The 20,544-nt window shown below is 35.5% G+C and overlaps 1 protein-coding gene across 4 annotated transcripts in view; it reads right to left on the bottom strand.

Annotated features, from left to right (window-relative positions):
- The window catches only part of LOC148939874 (Y+L amino acid transporter 2), a 126,178-nt gene that overhangs the window by 89,343 nt on the left and 16,291 nt on the right, over positions 1–20,544 (bottom strand). For all 4 annotated transcript variants that reach the window (XM_089106160.1, XM_089106163.1, XM_089106162.1 and 1 more), the window contains one exon: positions 16,514–17,021. In XM_089106160.1, coding sequence (XP_088962286.1) covers positions 16,514–17,009 — 496 coding nt within the window. In that variant the 5' untranslated portion in view covers positions 17,010–17,021. The remainder of the gene's footprint in view (positions 1–16,513; positions 17,022–20,544) is intronic.

Below are 20,544 nucleotides of genomic sequence, written 5' to 3'. Positions count from 1 at the left end.
TGGACTGCAAGATCCAACGTCTGAATATTCTTGGATATTACTACTCTATATAGTTTTGGGGGTAGCCCTTGCAAAAAGGTATTTAGTATGACTTTTTCATACAGTTGCCCAGAACCACTTCCGTATTTTGCTTCTACAGAAATGCGTATATTATCCAGATATTCCCTTATATTTTGTGAAAAATCAAAGTTCACTACTCCATGTTTTAATTTATTTATTGAACTGGTTTCTATAAATCTCTCTTTGAATGCTTTTAATAAGTCATCTACCGTATTTATTGGCAAGTTGGCGTTATTTCCTATGGTATGCTCGACCTGTTTTAGAAAGGTTAAGGCCTGGCCTCTTAATCGTAGAAGCAGCATGTCTTTTAACGCTCCAAAGTCTGTTTTTGTTAATTGTACAAACTGGGTCAATTGGATATTAAATTCGTCAATATCTGACTGACCATTGTATTCCGGGATAGATTTTGCAATCTCTATATTTTTTGCCACTAACTTTCGCACTATTAATAATTCATTTAGATCGTCCATGTTTTTTTTGCGTTTATATCAACTTAAAATTTTACTTAAACTATTTTGGGGTAGGCTATTATCTCCTATGAGATATAAGGGGTTTCCTATTGTAGTCTAGCGGTTATAGGCCTAATCACTTTATTTATATTTCTTTATCTCTCCAATAACTAAATTTGAGTTACAAAGTTTAAATAGCCTAATTAGTTCGCAGTTTTCCTCCAATTTCCGACCGCACCTTTTGTAGCCATAAAAGAATTTATATTGTGGTAATGGGAAGATTCACTACTGTGGCGATAGAAATTTTTCATATTGCGCCACTTATAGCGATGGAGATTTTGTCAACTAGGCTAGCACCGCTCTCAAGTAATGAGAGAAAATTGAATATGTAGACATACCAATATGGCTTCTTCTCTCTTGAGCTATCTGGAGATCAGATTCCTTTGGGAGTATTTACCTTGGAGACTGGCGAACTAATTACCTATTATCGGACTAGACTCAGACATATAAGAGAAACAAACAAATATAAAAAGACAATAGATTTATTTAACTTACATGCTTAGTTGTACAGCAACGGGTCACTTCGATGACAATAATGGTGACCGAAATTATTTGCGGTACTCACCGTTTTAAGTCTGACTTCGTATTCAAATTAAAAAACACATTTACACCACTCCCAAACGTAGTTCTTTCGTGCTGCGCTCTAGGGACTGCCTGCCATTGGCTCACGTGCCCCCAGGACACGAATCCTCCTCCAATAATCTCTTAAAAATTTTTCAGATGATTCAGGCGTTCACACAGTTTTTTGCCTTTTAAATTTCCTTGGAAATTTTATGCATTGCATTTTTTTGCTACAATTATCTTAGCGAAATTCGAACGACTAGCGCCGTTGTCTGACTGAAGCTAGAAATGCAATTTCTCTTTTTGCTGATTAAGGACTTTTCATTTTTGCGACTAGATTTAGCTTAATTATAAGGAATCGGAATTATCTTTAGAAAGGAACTTTATTTTGGTATTTCAAATACATCACATCTTACTCATGGTACACATGTACCTATGAATTTGCTTACTTTATGTTCAGTCCTGTGCTATCTGCTTACTTTGCTGTCCTTGGCACCTTTCCAAAGCCAGTATCTAGGGATTTGCACACTTAATGTTCATTTCTGTGCTATTTGCCTACTTTACGTTACTCGGCACCTTTCCGGAGTAATTACCAGTGGATTTCCAGACTTTATGTTCATTCTTGTGCTATTTGCTTACTGTACTTTCCTTGGTACCTTTCCAAACAAATTGAAAAAAAAACATGTCTAGCAACTTCGTTCATCGTGATAGTGTATAAGATTTGAAACCTACGCCTGAGGCACTACAGTTTGACATGCACATAGCAAAAAAGCGAGCAGTACGAGCGGGGATTCCCCACTGGTTCCTATATATTGCAAAAAGCGAGATATTTATTATAAATTTGGAACAATATCATTCTATGGAAATGGTTAACGATAACAAACATGTTTTCAACCAGATGGGTTTTTGAAGCACATTCAGCATGGCGTGTTTTTTTCTTTTTTTTTTGGCAATTGGCATTTTTTTCTGATAGCAAGTACCATTCATTGCGATCATAGCTCTAAAAAAAGGGTTTAGCATTTGCGAATTGGATCGTATGAAGGTGGAGAAAAAGAAAAAGGGTTTAGCATTTGCGAATTGGACTATACGAACGATATTAATTTCTGATTTTTTGGACAATTGCCTTAACTCGAGAGTAGTTTGTTATTAAAAAATTGGATGCTACAATCAGAATTGTTTGATTGACATTTGCAAAAAGGGATAAGGGATTCATGAATTGCACTGTACGAACGATCTTATTCGAATAATAGGGGAAAAAACAGAGCTAGATAACATTTGCGAATTGGATCGTATTAAAGTGGAGAAGAAAAAGGGTTAAAGTGATTAGCAGTTAAGGTAACCCTGAAGAGCATGTTAATTCATACCTTATTTATTATAAATTTGGAACAATATCAATCTATGGCCTATTGACCTGGCTTCAATTCTTCGATGCATTCTGTATAATACACAAGCGGTGTTTGAACAGTGTTTTCAATTTAAAATAGAGTCTAGCATTATAGTATGCAGAAAAGTTGATACTAAGAAAGATGTAGATGAAAAGAAAATAATTTTAATAAAGGAACTCAGAGCAAACCTTATAAATCCTTACAAATCATGTAGTAAGGTTTATGTGAGTACGAACAATCAAGGATCATAAGCACCAACGACCCTAACCAGCAGAGACATCAACCCACCAAAAGTCCCCTATCCCCAAACTCAAAGGGCACCCCCCTCCAACTTTTTTGCCCCCCCCCCCTCCCCATTTTTTTGGATTTTTTTTAATATGATATATTTTTTTCAACTTTTTTTTACATGTCTTCGAATGAGATGAAACATACTTAAATTCTGTAGTGTTCTGTCGTGGTTTACTATGTCACAGTTACATTCTCTTTATTTTTCAAAGTTCATTTTGAATTTCTTTCGTTGAAATGCAAGAGTTGGAATATTTCAGTAGTCTTGTTGTGCTTTACCTTGTCACAGTCACATTCTCTTGATTTTTGAAAGTTCATTTTGGATTTCTTTCGTTGAAATGCAAGAGTTGGAATATTTCAGTAGTGTTTTGTCGCGGTTTACCATGTCACAGTTACATTCTCTTGATTTTTCAAAGTTCATTTTGAATTTCTTTCGTTGAAATGCAAAAGTTGGAATATTTCAGTAGTGTCTTGTTGTGCTTTACCTTGTCACAGTTACATTCTCTTGATTTTCAAAGTTCATTTTGGATTTCTTTAGTGTAAATGCAAGAGTTGGAATATTTCAGTAGTGTTTTCTTGTGCTTTACCTTGTCACAGTTACATTCTCTTGATTTTTCAAAGTTCATTTTGAATTTCTTTCGTGAAATGCAAGAGTTGGAATATTTCAGTAGTGTTTTGTCGTGGTTTACCATGTCACAGTGGCATTCTCTTGATTTTTCCAAGTTCATTTTGAATTTCTTTCGTGAAATGCAAGATTTGGAATATTTTAGTAGTGTTTTGTAGTGGTTTACCTTGTCACAGTTAGATTCTCTTGATTTTTCAAAGTTCATTTTGGATTTCTTTCCTTGAAATACAAGAGTTGGAATATTTCAGTAGTGTTTTGTCGTGATTTACCTTGTCACAGTTACATTCTCTTGATTTTTCAAAGTTAATTTTGAATTTCTTTCATTGAAATGCAAGAGTTGGATTATTTCAGTAGTGTTTTGTCGTGGTTTACCTTGTCACAGTTAGATTCTCTTATTTTTTCAAAGTTCATTTTGAATTTCTTTCGTTGAAATGCAAGTTAGAATATTTCAGTAGTGTCTTGTTGTGCTTTACCTTGTCACAGTTACATTCTCTTGATTTTTCAAAGTTCATTTTGGATTTCTTTCGTTGAAATGCAAAAGTTGGAATATTTCAGTAGTGTTTTGTTGTGGTTTACCTTGTCACAGTTACATTCTCTTGATTTTTCAAAGTTCATTTTGGATTTCTTTCATTGAAATGCAAGAGTTGGAATATTTCAGTAGTGTTTTGTCGTGGTTTACCTTGTCACAGTTACATCCTCTTGATTTTTCAAAGTTCATTTTTGGATTTCTTTCGTTGAAATGCAAGAGTTGGAATATTCCAGTAGTGTTTTGTTATTCTTTACCTTGTCACAGTTACATTCTTATGATTTTTCAAAGTTCATTTTGGATTTCTTTCCTTGAAATGCAAGAGTTGGAATATTTCAGTAGTGTTTTGTCGTTGTTTACCTTGTCGCAGTTACATTCTCTTGATTTTTCAAAGTTCATTTTGAATTTCTTTCGTGAAATGCAATAGTCGGAATATTTCAGTAGTGTTTTGTCGTGGTTTACCATGTCACAGTCGCATCCTCTTGATTTTTCAAAGATCATTTTGAATTTATTTCGTGAAATGCAAGAGTTGGAATATTTCAATAGTGTTTTATCGTGGTTTACCTTGTCACAGTTCATTTTGAATTTCATTCGTGAAATGCAAGATTTGGAATATTTCAGTAGTGTTTTGTCGTGGTTTACCTTGTCACAGTTAGATTCTCTTGATTTTTCAAAGTTCATTTTGGATTTCTTTCCTTGAAATGCAAGAGTTGGAATATTTCAGTAGTGTTTTGTCGTGATTTACCTTGTCACAGTTACATTCTCTTGATTTTTCAAAGTTCATTTAGATTTCTTTCCTTGAAATGCAAGAGTTGGAATATTTCACGAATATTTTACGTACGCGCGCGTACGTAGGTACGTACGTGAAAAATCAAGAGAATGTAACAGTGACTAGGTAAACCACAACAAAACACTACTGAAATATTCCAACTCTTGCATTTCAATGAAAGAAATTCAAAATGAACTTTGAAAAATCAAGAGAATTTAACTTTGAAAAGGTAAACCACGACAAAATATCACTGAAATATTCCAACTCTTGCATTTCAATGAAAGAAATTTAAAATGAACTTTGAAAAAAATCAAGAGAATGTAACGGTGACAAGGTAAACCATGACAAAACACTACTGAAATATTCCAACTCTTGCATTTCAACGAAAGAAATCCAAAATGAACTTTGAAAAAAATCAAGAGAATGTAACGGTGACATGGTAAACCACGACAAAACACTACTAAAATATTCCAACTCTTGCATTTCACGAAAGAAATTCAAAATGAACTTAAACACATTTCAACGAAAGAAATCCACAATGAACTTTGAAAAAACAAGAGTGTAATTGTGACACGGTAAACCACGACAAAACCCTACTGAAATATTCCAACTCTTGCATTTCAACAAAAGAAATTCAAGATGAACTTTGAAAAATCAAGATAATGTAACTGTGACAAGGTAAAGCACAACAAAACACTACTGAAATATTCCAACTCTTTCATTTCAACTATTTAAATCCAAAATGAACTTTTAAAAATAACGAGAAAGTAGGTGTGACTAGGTAAACCACTACAAAACACTACTGAAATATTCCAACTCATGCATGTCAACGAAAGAAATTCAAAATGAACTTTGAAAATTCACGAAATTGTAGCGGGGATAAGGTAAACCACGATAAAAAATTACTGAATTATTCCAACTCTTGCATTTCAATGAAATAAATTCAAAATGAACTTTGGAAAATCAAGAGAATGTAACTGTGCCAAGGTAAAGCACAACAAAACACTACTGAAATATTCCAACTCTTGCATTTCAACGAATGAAATTCAAAATGAACTTTGAAAAATCATGAGAATGTAACTGTGATAAGGTAAAGCACGACAAAACACTACTGAAATAATCCAACTCTTGCATTTCAATGAAAGAAATTCAAAATGAACTTTGAAAAATTAAGAGAATGTAACTGTGACAAGGTAAACCACGATAAAACACTACTGAAATATTCCAACTCTTGCATTTCAACGAAATAAATTCAAAATGAACTTTGAAAAATCCAGAGAATGTAACTGTGACATGGTAAACCATGACGAAACACTACTGAAATATTCCAGCTCTTGCATTTCAATGAAAGAAATTCAAAATGAACTTTGAAAAATCAAGAGAATGTAACTGTGACAAGGTAAACCATGGCAAAACACTACTGAGATATTCAAACTCTTGCATTTCAACGAAATAAATTCAAAATGAACTTTGAAAAATCAAGAGAATGTAACTGTGACAAGGTAAACCATGACAAAACACTACTGAAATATTCCAACTCTTTCATTTCAACGATAGAAATCCAAAAATGAACTTTGAAAAATCAAGAGAATGTAACTGTGACAAGGTAAACCATAACAAAACACTACTGAAATATTCCAACTCTTGCATTTCAACGAAATAAATTCAAAATGAACTTTGAAAAATCAAGAGAATGTAACTGTGACATGGTAAACCATGACAAAACACTACCGAAATATCCCAACTCTTACATTTCAATGAAACAAATTCAAAATGAACTTTGAAAAATCAAGAGAATGTAACTGTGACAAGGTAAACCATGGCAAAACACTAGTGAAATATTCCAACTCTTGCATTTCAACGAAATATATTCAAAATGAACTTTGAAAAATCAAGAGAATGTAACTGTGACAAGGTAAACCATAACAAAACACTACTGAAATATTCCAACTCTTGCATTTCAACGATAGAAATCCAAAAATGAACTTTGAAAAATCAAGAGAATGTAACTGTGACAAGATAAACCACGACAAAACACTACTGAAATATTCCAACTCTTGCATTTCAACGAAAGAAATTTATAAATGAACTTTGAAAAATCATGAGAATGTAACTGTGACAAGGTAAACCACGACAAAACACTACTGAAATAATCCAACTCTTGCATTTCCATGAAAAAAATTCAAAATAAAGTTTGAAAAATCAAGGGAATGTAACTGTGACATGGTAAACCATGACTAAACACTACTTAAATATTCCAACTCTTGCATTTCAATGAAATAAATTCAAAATGAAGTTTGAAAAATCAAGAGAATGTAACTGTGACAAGGTAAACCATGGCAAAACACTACTGAAATATTCCAACTCTTGCATTTCAAGGAAAGAAATCCAAATGAACTTTGAAAAATCACGAGAATGTAACTGTGACAAGGTAAACAAAACACTACTGAAATATTTCAACTCTTGCATTTCAACGAAAGAAATCCAAAAATGAAAGTTGAAAAATCAAGAGAATGTAACTGTGACAAGGTAAACCACGATAAAACACTACTGAAATATTCCAACTTTTGCGTTTCACGAAAGAAATTCAAAATGAACTTTGAAAAATCACGATAATGTAACTGTGAGATGGTAAACCACGACAAAACACTACTGAAGTATTCCAACTCTTGCATTTCACGAAAGAAATTCAAAATGAACTTCGAAAAATCAGGAGAATGTAACGGTGACAATGTAAACCACAACAAAACAATACTGAAATATTACAACTTTTTCATTTAAATGACAGAAATTCAAAATGAACTTTGAAAAATCAATAGAATGTAACTGTGACAAGGTAAAGCACAACAAGACACTACCGAAATATTCCGACTCTTGCATTTCAACGAAAGAAATTCAAAATGAACTTTGAAAAATTAAAAGAATGTAACGGTGACAAGGTGAACAACGACAAAACACTACTGAAATAATCCAACTCTTGCATTCCAATGAAAGAAATTCAAAATGAACTTTGAAAAATCAAGAGAATGTAACTGTGACATGGTAAACCACGACAAAACACTACTGAAATATTCCAACTCCTGCATTTCACGAAAGAAATTCAAAATGAACTTTGAAAAATCAAGAGAATGTAACCGTGACAAGGTAAAGCACAACAAGACACTACAGAAATAATCTAACTGTTGTATTTCAACGAAGAAAATTCAAAATGAACTTTTAAAAATCAAGAGAATGTAACTGTGACAAGGTAAAGCTCAACAAAACACTACTTAAATATTCCAATTCTTGCAGTTCAAGGGAAGAAATTCAAATTGAACTTTGAAAAATTAAGAGAATGTAACTGTGACAAGGTAAACCATGACAAAACACTACGGAAATAATCCAACTCTTGCATTTCAAGGAAAGAAATCCAAAATGAACTTTGCAAAATCAAGAGAATCTAACTGTGACAAGGTAAACCACGACAAAACACTACTGAAATATTCCAAATCTTGCATTTCACGAATGAAATTCAAAATGAACTGTGACAAGGTAAACCACGATAAAACACTATTGAAATATTCCAACTCTTGCATTTCACGAAAGAAATTCAAAATGAACTTTGAAAAATTAAGAGAATACATCAGTGATATGGTAAACCACGACAAAACACTACTGAAATATTCCGACTATTGCATTTAACGAAAGAAATCCAAAATGAACTTTGAAAAATTAAGAGAATGTAACTCTGACATGGTAAACCACAACAAGACACTACTGAAATATTCCAACTCTTGCATTTCAATGAAAGAAATCCAAAATGAACTTTGAAAAATCAAGAGAATGTAACTGTGATAAGGTAAACCACGACAAAACACTACTGAATTTAAGTATATTTCATCTCATTCGAAGAGATGTAAAAAAAAAAGTTGGAAAAAATATATCATATAAAAAAAAAATAGAATGGGGAGGGGGGGGGGCAAAAAGTTGGAGGGAGGGGCGCCCTTGGAGTTTGGGGATAGAGGACCTTTGGGGGGTTGATGTCTCTGCTGGTTAGGGTCGTTGGTGCTTATTATCCTTGATAGTTCGTACTCACATACACCTTACTACTTGATTTGCAAGGATTTCTAAGGTTTGTTCTGAATTTCATTATTAAAATTCTTTTCTTGCAATCTACATCTCTCTTGGTATCAACTTTTTGGCATACTATAACGTTAGACTCTATTTTAAATTGACAACACTGTTCAAACGCCACTTGAGTATTATACGGAACAAATCGAAGAAGTAAAGCTAGGTCAAGTCATAAGACCATTTTATCATCGTTAACCAGTTCTATAGATTGATATTGTTCCAAATTTATAATAAATAAGGTATGAATTAACATGCTCATCAGGTTTACCTGAACTGCTAATGACTTTAACCCTTTTTTTCTCCATCTTCATACGATCCATATCGCAAATGTTATCTAGCTCTGTTTTTTTCCCTATCATTCAAATAAGATCGCTCGTACAGTCCAATTCGCGTATCCCTTATCCTTTTTTGCAAATGTCAATCAAACAATTCTGATTGTAGCATCCAATTTTTCAATAACAAACTCCTCTCGAGTTAAGGCAATTGTCCAAAAAATTAGAAATTAATATCGTTCGTATAGTCCAATTCGCAAATGCTAAACCCTTTTTCTTTTTCTCCACCTTCGTACGATCCAATTTGCAAATGATAAACCCTTGTTTTAGAGCTATGATCGCAATGAATGGTACTTGTTATCAGAAAAAATTGCCAATTGCCCAAAAATAAGAAAAAAAGCCATGCTGAATGTGCTTCAAAAACCCATCTGGTTTAAAACATGTTTGTTATCATTAACCATTTCCATAGAATGATATTGTTCCAAATTTATAATAAATGTCTCGCTTTTTGCAATGTGTAGGAACCAGTGGGGAATCCCCGCTCGTACTGCTCGCTTTTTTGCAATGTGCATGTCAAACTGTAGTGCCTCAGGCGTAGGTTTCAAACCTTATACACTATCACGATGAACAAAGTTGCTAGACATGTTTTTTTTTATCACTTTGTTTGAAAAGGTACAAAGGAACGTACAGTAAGCAAATAGCACAGGAAGGAACATAAAGTATGCAAATCCACAGGTACATGCTCTGGAAAGGTGCCAAGTAACGTAAAGTAAGCAAATAGCACAGGAAGGAACATAAAGTATGCAAATTCATAGGTACATGCTCTGGAAAGCTGCCATGGAAAGTAAAGTAAGCAAATAGCACAGGAATGAACATAAAGTATGGAAATCCATTGGTACATAATCCGGAAAGCTGCCAAGGAACGTAAAGTAAGCAAATAGCACAGGAAGGAACATAAAGTATGCAAATTCATAGGTACATGCTCTGGAAAGGTGCCAAGGAACGTAAAGTAAGCAGATAGCACAGGAAGGAACATAAAGTAAGCAAATAGCACAGGAACGAACATAAAGTATGCAAAATGGTACTTAGTCCTCTACTAACCGCAACGGGGGAGGTTGCTGCTTTCCTCAACCCTCCACTCTTTACGTCTACAATTGTTTTTTTTTGTAGCTTCGATGCTTCAAAATCTTCAACTTTGGGCTCAAATGTCTTTGTTTTTTAAAAGAGAAGAAGGATTTTCCATTCTCTTTTGAAAAAAGATATGCCCTTTTTCCAGATGTATTGAGCATCGATGAAAAGGTGAAGTTGGGGAACGAAAGATTGATCAGGTGGACAGCTTCACTTACCTTGGTAGTATTATTAGTAATACGATAGGAGCAGTGAAGATGCTAAAAGTAGAATAGCCAAGGCTCAGTTTTTTTTTGAGTTTTTTTACAGTTAAAAAAAGATTGGATGAATAGGAAGATAAGTCTGCAAACCAAGATTAGAATATTGGAAGCTTCAGTGATGACAGTGGTCAAACATGACTCTGAAGCATGCGCACTCCGAAAAGCGGATTAATTGCTTTCGGACTGTTCTGGGTACCCGACTGACTGACCGTATTTCAAAGAGTAGGCTGTACGAAAAGTGTGGTTCAATTCCGTCTCTCTAGGGCTATAATGAGAGAAAGGTTGAGATGGCTAGGGTGCGTTTTACGATGAAAGAAGGATGACAGATTGCTGAAGAATATCCTATTCAGCCAACCGTCTAGGGCTAAACGGAAAGCAGGTCGTCCGCGGTTGGAGTGGGAGGATGTCAAAGAAATATCTAAAGGATATACGAACTTCCTGGGAGGGTGTTAAGAGAGAGGCTTTGAATAGACTGGGATGGAGAAGGAGCGTGCGTAGCTGTGTTGGCCTCAGGTGGCTTGGAACTGCGGTGAGGTGTTAATAGTAGTAGTAGTAGTAGTGGCAGTATATGGTAGGAAGGGGCACCCAATGATAATCCAACCCCCCCCATCTGCCCTATCTGTTGCTATTCTCAATCTTCCCTTAATTTTTGGCCTTCCAAGGATAGGCTCTTATAATTTATTTAATCACTGTTTTTTCGTGCTTACAGTACGTTTATTTCAAAGCTTGGTTTCCGGTTAGAAATTTTTTATATTATTCATTCAGTTTTTCAAGTTTCCTGAAATATTTGTATATATTGAAGACCAATTCCAATGAAGGCGGTCAATAAAGTAATTAAAGATTCAAAATCTTAGAAGGAATAGTTCTTTGCAAGGGCGTACACTGAATTTTCGGAAGAAGGGCAAATAGGACTAGTCTCCAGAGCAACAATAATAAATACAGATGCGTAATGTTTTCTCTATTAAGGTAATGAAGAATAAGAATTTGAGTTCAGAAAGTCTTGGACAATCTATGTAGCCTAATGTCAGAAATGATTAATTTTCGAGTGTTTATCATATAACCGATAACTACTATTAAGTCATAGGAAAATATCAAGTAAAAACGAACAGGAATTACTACCAATAAATAAATCAAGCTAAAAAGACACAGAGATTAAACTGGATAATCACATCAAGCATGAACACAACATATACTGCTATAGATGAAAAAATAAATACTAAAACGAACAAAAATTCAATTAAAAATCGAGGCAATATCCACTTGCCCCTCCCCCTTAACTATCCCTAGAAGTTTCAAGTTGATGCTCTAAGCCACTCCTGAGACGTTGCAGACACGCCATTTAGATATCAAGGCAAAACACAACTGTTTTAATTTACCTCCCTACTTAACTGTTCTGAGTTACCCAGGAACTTACAGCGCAAAACCATTTGGGTGAATCAGAGACGAAAATCGTTCACCCCTTCTTCCTCGTCCCAACACAAAAATTTTAGGTCCCCCTTTCCACACCCATCCCTTTTCTTTTTCTAACGATAGCTGACAGTTTTATCCCCGTTCTCCAAGCCGTTCTCGAGAAATAGCAGATAAGCTATTTCGATAGCATGGATACACAGTGTCTTTCGATTTACCCCTATCTCATCCATAAGTCGAAACTTGAGGTTCACATGATACCCTACAATGCCCTCAAAGTTTCAACCCACTTTCCTAAGCCATTTTCGTATCCCCAGCCGAGTGGTCAGATTACTAGGCTTGCAATCCTGAGGACGAGGGTCGCTGGGGTCGCTGGTTATCTGGTTTGGGACGGGGGTTTTGGTGTGACTGTAAGCTCAACCAGAGTCGACCCAGCTCTAAATGGATGCCTCGAGATATCTGGGGGGAAACATCGGGAAGCGTCGGATGACTTGCCCTTAACCACGTATTGCACCACCGGCCGAAGGCAGTGAATCAGGAGATTGGTACCTGCGCAACGCAAACCATAGGTCAGCATGCGGAAAGAAAGTCTGATTGACATTCTTATCTGAGAGAACATTGAACTTTCACGATCCTGCTGAATTAACCATGTGACATTGCGAGTCGTTTTATAAATTTGTAGAGATTCACCGCTAGTAACATCCAAATAGTGTCCTCATTTACCGTTTTTCTCTTTAACCTCGTCAATTTGCAAGCCCTCAGTTTTTTCACTGATTTTTCACAATTTCACATACCGAAGTTAAGCGTGAGAAACATAACACAAAGCACGATTCCGGAAACAGCTGACTGGGCAAATCTTGTAAGCTAATCGTTTATTAACAAAAAAAGACAAAGAAAATCGAAGATAAAAAGCTACTGACTTCACAAAAACAAATGTACAAGTCTGTATCATTACCGGAAGGAATAAAAATGAAATCTAAGGAAAATATTATTTCAAATGAATGTTGTCCAGTTCTGAATTTTGGAAAGAGACACAGAGGGTCATGGTTGACTGCAAGAAATTCTTAATGCCTAAACCCTTCCCTGCTTGTCGAAGGGTGAGATTTGAGGAATGGACAGTGGGACTATCTAGCACAACTTTTAGGGCTGTTTGTGAATTTTTTTTCCAAAATCTAATGATAGTAACTCCTGAAAGTTAGTGGTGCTACACCCTTCCAGAAAATCATTGGTACCCCCCAATATTGTATTGCTCTACCTATATTAGAAGGTTTATAGTTGCATTATCACAGAGGAGAAACCTAAATAGGGGTGGGGACAAAATTTGGAAAATCACTCTAGTGAAGACATGCTGAGTGTCCAATTCAACATGGATAAGTCATTGCAGGATGATATAGCACATCAATACGCATCAATTCAACCCTTAACCATATCCAACAATTTTGGCTAGCTCAGTACGGTAATTATTTAGCTTTCACTACAATTTCGGGCTTATTCCGGAACCATAAAATTTGGCTTCTTTACAAGACCAATTGCTTTAGAATGGCAAATTTTCTTGTAAATACACATCACTAAATATTGATGCCAACTTGATTTTAATTCAAAAATCAGCAGATTCGTTCTATGGCTATCTACCTTAGTTCTATCCTAGGATGGATGGATGATATTATCAACAAGTGAAAATGATATCATTTTTATATAATCCTGAAAAAGACTTATACCGGCTTTGCCTCTAGCTCAGACTATCTGTCTTGGCTTTGCCTTCCATTGACCAATGGCTTATTGGCAACTTGATTTTAGTTCAAACATCAACGGACTCGGTATCAACTATCCACGGACTATCAACAAGTGAAAATGGCATCATTTTTTACACAATCCTAAAAAAGACTTATGTCAGCTTTGCCTCTCACTCAGACTATCTGTCTTGGCTTTGTCTCCAATTGGCCAATGGCTTAATGGAAACTTGATTTTAATTAAAAATCAACAGAGCCACCAACAAAAGCAATTATTCCCTCATGTAGACTATTATAACACCTTTTGAGCCAAAACATTTACGTTGACTAACAATATGTACTCATAAACAATTGACACTCTATAAATGTCTGTTGAGTAAAAAACTGAAATAGCCTATATGGATTCAATCAGAGCTATCTAAACATCAGGGTTGCCAACCTTAACTGGAAGAATTTACTAAATCAGAGAGGAAAAATTTACTAGATTGCATCTGTTTTTACTAAATGCTCAAAAAAAGATTTTGCACATGCGGCTACGCCGCACGCGAACCGTCAAGCATCGATTTTTACTATAGGAGGATAAGCAATACGATTTTCACAATCTTTTCCCCTTTTCCTCTTTTATTTCGTTTTCATAGTATGATTGAAAATTCCGGAAACCTAAAAGTTCAAAAATCATTTTTTTGGATATATATATATATATATATATATATATATATATATATATATATATATATATATATATATATATATATATATATATATATATATATATATATATATATATATATATATATATATATATATATATATATATATATATATATATAATGTTACATTTCTACTTACTTTTAATTTCTCTCAGCAGGCTCCTTTTTCCTCAATAAAAATTTTCCGACTGAAGAGATTCACCTAATCACCTTGGGTGGTTGGCTTTTGTTTTGATTCCAATAGATTCTCAATCATCACAAGTCCAAGTATCATTATAGCTTCATTTTTAATTGGTAAGATTTGATACACAGAAAGCTGATTTTGTCCACCTTTAAACGCCAGAAGCGAAGTGTCTGCTTATGAAAATAGGTGACTGATTGTCTGTCTCTGAGACAGACAAGCAAAATTGTAAATTGTAAAACAGACAAGCAAAAATTGTAAATTGTCATATGTTTACAATATTTTTTTCCCCTGAATTCATGGAAAGTAAAAAAAAGTTTTGTTTACTATAAATCATGACTTTTTACTAGTTTTTACTAGATTTCAGGAAATTTACTAGTTTTTTTTTTACTAGATCTAGTAAAATCCTACTGACGGTGGCAACCCTGCTAAACATGTATATAAAGCTGTCACTTTTGAACTAAGCTGTCACTTTTGAACTAAGATTAGTATGTATAAGAAGAAACCAGGTTGGTATTAAAATTATCAAATTCCCTGCAATAGCGTATCCTTGCTCAGGAGGTAGGATCTGGTACATACCCCTAAAAGGATAACTATGAGCCAAACTCATACTTCCCAGCAACTTAGTTTAGGATCTGATGCACTCTTTTGGTAGATGGGTTGATCAAAACAATTTGGGGACACCATTCTACCCACAGGTTGTGTCCAAATAACCCAAAAGCCAAACCAGGACACTTTCTTTTCCTTTCTACAGAGGTCAAGGTATTCCAATTAACTATTATTGTCCATAGACTTGATTGAGACCCAGCAACCTCTTTAGTAGAGACCCTGATGACTAGCATTTAGGCACCCACCTCCTCAGAGAGGCTAAATTGGTCCTAGACCTTCGAGAGAACAATTACAACATTACATGTCATCAAGTTTCATGAGGTGTTTGTAGATACCCTGATGGTTAGCACTTAGGTGCCCCCCCCACCCCACCAGAGAGGCTAAATTGGCCCTAGATCTTCAAAAGAACAATTGTAATGTTGCGTGCCACCAAATTTGATTGAGATCGACAACATTTTTTTGTAGATGTCCTGATGACAAGAGAAACCCCTTTTGAATGAATTATGTCCAGACACACGCAAGTTCAAACTACGGTAATTATCGTTACTTTCTACAAAGTTTGGTTATTTTCTATTAAATATACTGATGACAGGAATCACAGCCCCCCTTTCCATACCCCACAGAGATTTGGTCATATTCTTATCCCCCAAAAATAGTTAAGACCCTAGCTACTAGTTCCTACCAAGTTTAGTTGAGAATTAACAACCTGTTTTACTTGGTGATGTGATGAAAAAGATTTACAACATTCATCCAAATGAGTCAAATTATGTCAGAACACCCAAAAGATTTTAGTTTTGCTTCCTATCTAATTTGGGTGAAATTTGTCAGATCCTAATATATGCCAATGACAAGATTCCGGATCATACTGAAATAAGTTGAATAACAACTGGACTTTTTTCAGAAACCTTCTGGGCCTGAGCTTTATATGCATCCAAAATTTCAGAGAGTTCAATTGAAATGAACAATTTCATTAGAAAATAAAATTCCAAAACTGGATACTACAAGATCGACCCTCCAAAACTAGTTTTTAGAAATGTAGGAGAGACAAGCAATCTTTATCTTTGGTATCTAAGAAATAATACCATATTCTACACATATGCAAAAGTAGACTACACAATTCCTAAGAAGTTTTCTTCTGGAGCTAGAATGGTCTCATTTTCATATTTAATAGACTGGAAAAAACTTATTTTAATTTTTTTTTCTCAGAAAATGCTGAAGATTTGATTAAGTTAAGAACAATTTTTTACTCTGTTTCACAATCCCCATACTGCAATATTCTATTTTTATTCCCATCTCTTGTCATTACCAAACTACAGACTTGATTACAAAAAAAAAGAACTGAAGCTAGGCGAATAGTAAATTGATGGAAGAGAAAAAAAAACTTACAGATACAGCAAGTTGCCAACATTCTAACAGACTCATCAGGTGGATTACACTCCGGATATAATGGCTTCAATATATAAACTGCAAATGTCAGAGCTACAATGGCTTGTGAGCAAGGTCTTACAATAAGACATTCAACCCAAAGTCGAATAAACGCCAGAAATGGTCCAAAAGTGATCATAATATAAGCATAGTCTGCACCGGTTTTTCTTATCATTGTACCAAGTTCAGCATAACAATACGCACCTACCATACTAAATAGTCCACTAAGCACCCATACAATTAAAGCAAGGTTCACACTACCAGTACCCACTAAGACTCCAGTTGGTGACACAAATATCCCGGATCCAATGATTGATCCTACGATTACAGTAACTCCATTCAGAAGGGACATTTTGGCTTGAAGTCGTACTCCGTCATCAGCTGGTGGACCTGGAACTTCATTTCCTGGTTGTTCATCCTGAGCAACTTCTTCATATTTGGCTTCTTTCTTTGTCATCTTTAATTAAACCTAGAAGAATAATAAACAATCAATTTTAATATAACTTTTAAAAATTTTTAGCACAGGATATTAACCCCCCCAAAAAAAACAAAGCAAGTTATTTATGAAGAAATTGCAAGAATCAAGCAGTTCCTATTGATGGGAACTGCAACTCTTTTTTTTCTTTTGCCAAAATCCCGCAAAAATGAAGTTAATTAAAAAAGTTTTGAGCTAGAAACATATCATCAGCACAGTGGTGAAGAGAGGCAGTGAATGAAACATATCGTAAGCCATAAGTAGCACCATGTTGTTATTGGGGGAGGGTGGGGATGGTTGGCCAGTGGGACAGGTTGAACACTTGGATATTTGTCTGCCATCTGTTGAAAAAAAAAAACGGAAACTCTTCTGAAAAAATCGGAACAAATGGCCGCAGTAACCTCCATATGAAAAGATATAAGGTTTATAAGGGCTAATAAGGTTTTTTATAGCAGGTTTTGTCGTAGGAACAGCAAGAGAGGATCATTCTATTTGATATTAGTAGGGATAGGACCCTTTTTAATAGTAGACATCTATCGGACGGCACCTAGCCCCTACCCCCCCCGCCCCTCACTCCCCCAAATACATCCAATCAAAATTTTGAGATAGCCATTTTTTTCAGCGTAGTTGATTTCCAGATAGAAAATATCTTTTTGTGGAGGACACTCTCCCACAACACTCGGGGCAAGGGTTTTAAGTTATGCCCTGGGGGCATATAAGGTTTTTATAGAAGGCGTTGTCGTAGAAGCTTCAAAAAAGGCTCATTCGATGGGAAATTCAAAGGACTACTGCACTTCTTAATAGTCGAAAGTGATTGGAAGGCAACTAGCCCCTCCCCCACGCCCATCATTCCCCCAAACACATCCAATCAAAATTTTGATATAGCCATTTTGTCCAGCGTAGTTGATTTCCAGATAGAAAATATGTTTTTGAGGAGGACACTTCCCTACAACCCTAGGGGCAAGGGTTTTAAGTTATGCCCTGGGGGTATATAAGGTTTTTTATAGAAGGCGTTGTCGTAGAAACTTCAAGAAATGCTCATTCGATTTGAAATTCAAAGGGCTAGTACCCTTTTTAATAGTCAAAAGTGATTTGAGTGCAACTAGCCCCCCCCCCCCCTCACGCCCTTCATTCCCCCAAACACATCCAATCAAAATTTTGAGATAGCTATTTTGTCCAGCATAGTTGATTTCCAGATAGAAAATATGTTTTGAGGAGGACACTCCCCCACATCCCTCAGGGCAAAGGTTTTAAGTTATGCCCTGGGGGCATATAAGGTTTTTAAAGTAGGCGTTGTCTTAGAAACTTCAATAAAAGCTCATTCAACTGGAAATTCAAAGGGCTAGTGCGCTTTTTAATAGTCGAAAGTGATTGGAGGGCAACTACCCCTCCCCGAACCCATCATTCCCCAAACACATCCAATAAAAATTTTGAGATAGCCATTTTTTTCAGGGTAGTTGATTTCCAGATAGAAAACATAATTTTAAGGAGGACACTCACTGGGCAGTAGCCAAACTCCTGTTAGCAGTAATTTTTGTTCATTTTATGTTTGAGTTGAACTCTTGATTTAATTTTTACTCGTTTTTAGAATTTTTTTTATATTATTCATCTATACTAATACATGGTATCCCCCACAACCCTCAGGGCAAGGATTATAAGTTATGGCTTGGGGGCGTATAAGGTTTTTATTGAAATCTTTGTCGTAGAAACATGAAAAAGGGCTCATCCGATATGAAATTCAAAGGACTAGTACCATTTTTAATAGTTAAAAGTGATTTGAGGGCAACTAACCCCCCTCTCTTTCTCAACTATTCCCAAAAAACATACAATCATAATTTTGAGACAGAAATTATACGCAATAGTGTGAAAAGTTTTTAACTGTAGTCCGTTAAGGGTGGAGTCCCTTCACCCCACAGCCCTCTGGGTCAGGGTAGTCAGCTATACCCTTGGGGCATATAAAGTTTTTATTGAAAGAGTTGTCGTAGAAACTTCGAAAGGGCTCATTCAATTGGAAATTGAAAGGGTTAGTGCCTTTTTTAATAGTTGAAAGCGATTGGATAGCGACTAACGCCCCTCTCAAGCCCACCATTTTCCCAAACACATCCAATCAAAATTTTGAGATATATTTTTTGTTCAACGTTACTAAAAGTTCTGGAAATTAGTTCTATAAGGATGATAACCCCTCAGAGCACTCAGTGCAAGGGTTGTAAGTTATGCCCTGGGGGCATATAAGGTTTATATAGAAAGTTGTGAATAGATTTTGATTTTCCTCAAATCCAATTTTTATATGTTTAAAAACTAAATGTTGACTTAAGATTAAATCAAAATGCACTGTGATAATGCTAATTCCTAATAAGGCATCTCAGCAGTGTCCCAAGAACGACTGAGGGTATTATGTTCAAACGTTCGGGGCTACTTCTGCTCTTAAAATTTAACCAAATCCAAATAGATTGCCATTCAGAGGCAGAACTAGGGAGATCGACAACTTCTCGAGCTCCTCTGGCATTAGTGTCTGCTGCTACTAGTCCAGAAGTAGTAAGACCCTATCCAAAAGCTCCGCCAAAAAAAGCTGATGCAATCAAACGAAACAAGAGCAAATCTCAAGTTCTCACAGATACACCAGTTAAAAATGCCTTGATTGAAGAACTGTCAGCTAAGAAGAAACGAAAAATTGGGAAGCCTATTTCTAGTGGGATGAGAAACACCAGTAGATCAAGTAAAAAGACTACAGAAGTAAGGATACTTTTTGCCGAAGCAGATACGAGCTCTGATAGTGAAAGAGAAATGGTCTTGGACAATGCCTCGGATCTTGATGCTGATATGGATGAATTCCAACTGAAAAGGACGAGATCAGTGTGGATGATTTTGTTCTTGTGGCATTTGTTGGCAAGAAGAAGAAAAAATACTTTGCAGGTGAAGTGAAGGAAGAAACGAGCAAGGGATATGTTGTGACCTTCCTTTGTAGGAAATCTCCCACATGGAAATTTGTTTTCCCAGAAGTAACTGACGAGGCTCTAGTCCCTCAAAGTGATATTGTTTTGGAGCTTCCAGTTCCCAAGACCTCTGGAGGGACTGAACGTGCTGTGAAAGCACTCGTGTTTGACGTTTGTCTTGGGGAGTAACTTAGTTGAATACGTCATATTCTTTTTCATTTTTTGTTGTACTTGAAGCTGAAGAGTTGATAATTGAAGTTGACTAAATTTGCTTTGAAGCATAATATAGGCCTATACCTTGTAAATGAAACAAGACTACTCCTGTAATTGTGTCAGATCTTGGAAGTAAAACCAAGATGACTCACTTTGTGACCAACCTACCGCATGTCCATGACCAACCTGCCCACCCCTGGGGCACATTGGTCACTTTTGACCTCACCTGTTGAAAAAATTTGCGAAAAAAACAATGGATGCATAAACCTAAAAAAAATCAAAGAAGCTAAAACAATGAATGCTGCATCTTTCTATGTCAAAACTATTCTTTTGGCGTTCATACTTTGGCTAAACTTTCGATTAGAACAAAA

This window comes from Artemia sp. Qi Xiang Cuo, chromosome 20 (genome assembly GCF_049724085.1).
Source record: "Artemia sp. Qi Xiang Cuo chromosome 20, ASM4972408v1, whole genome shotgun sequence".
NCBI classification, from domain to species: Eukaryota; Metazoa; Arthropoda; class Branchiopoda; order Anostraca; family Artemiidae; genus Artemia; species Artemia sp. Qi Xiang Cuo.
Note: the sequence above shows the minus strand (reverse complement) of the source record. Positions and strands in the feature narration are given on the sequence as shown.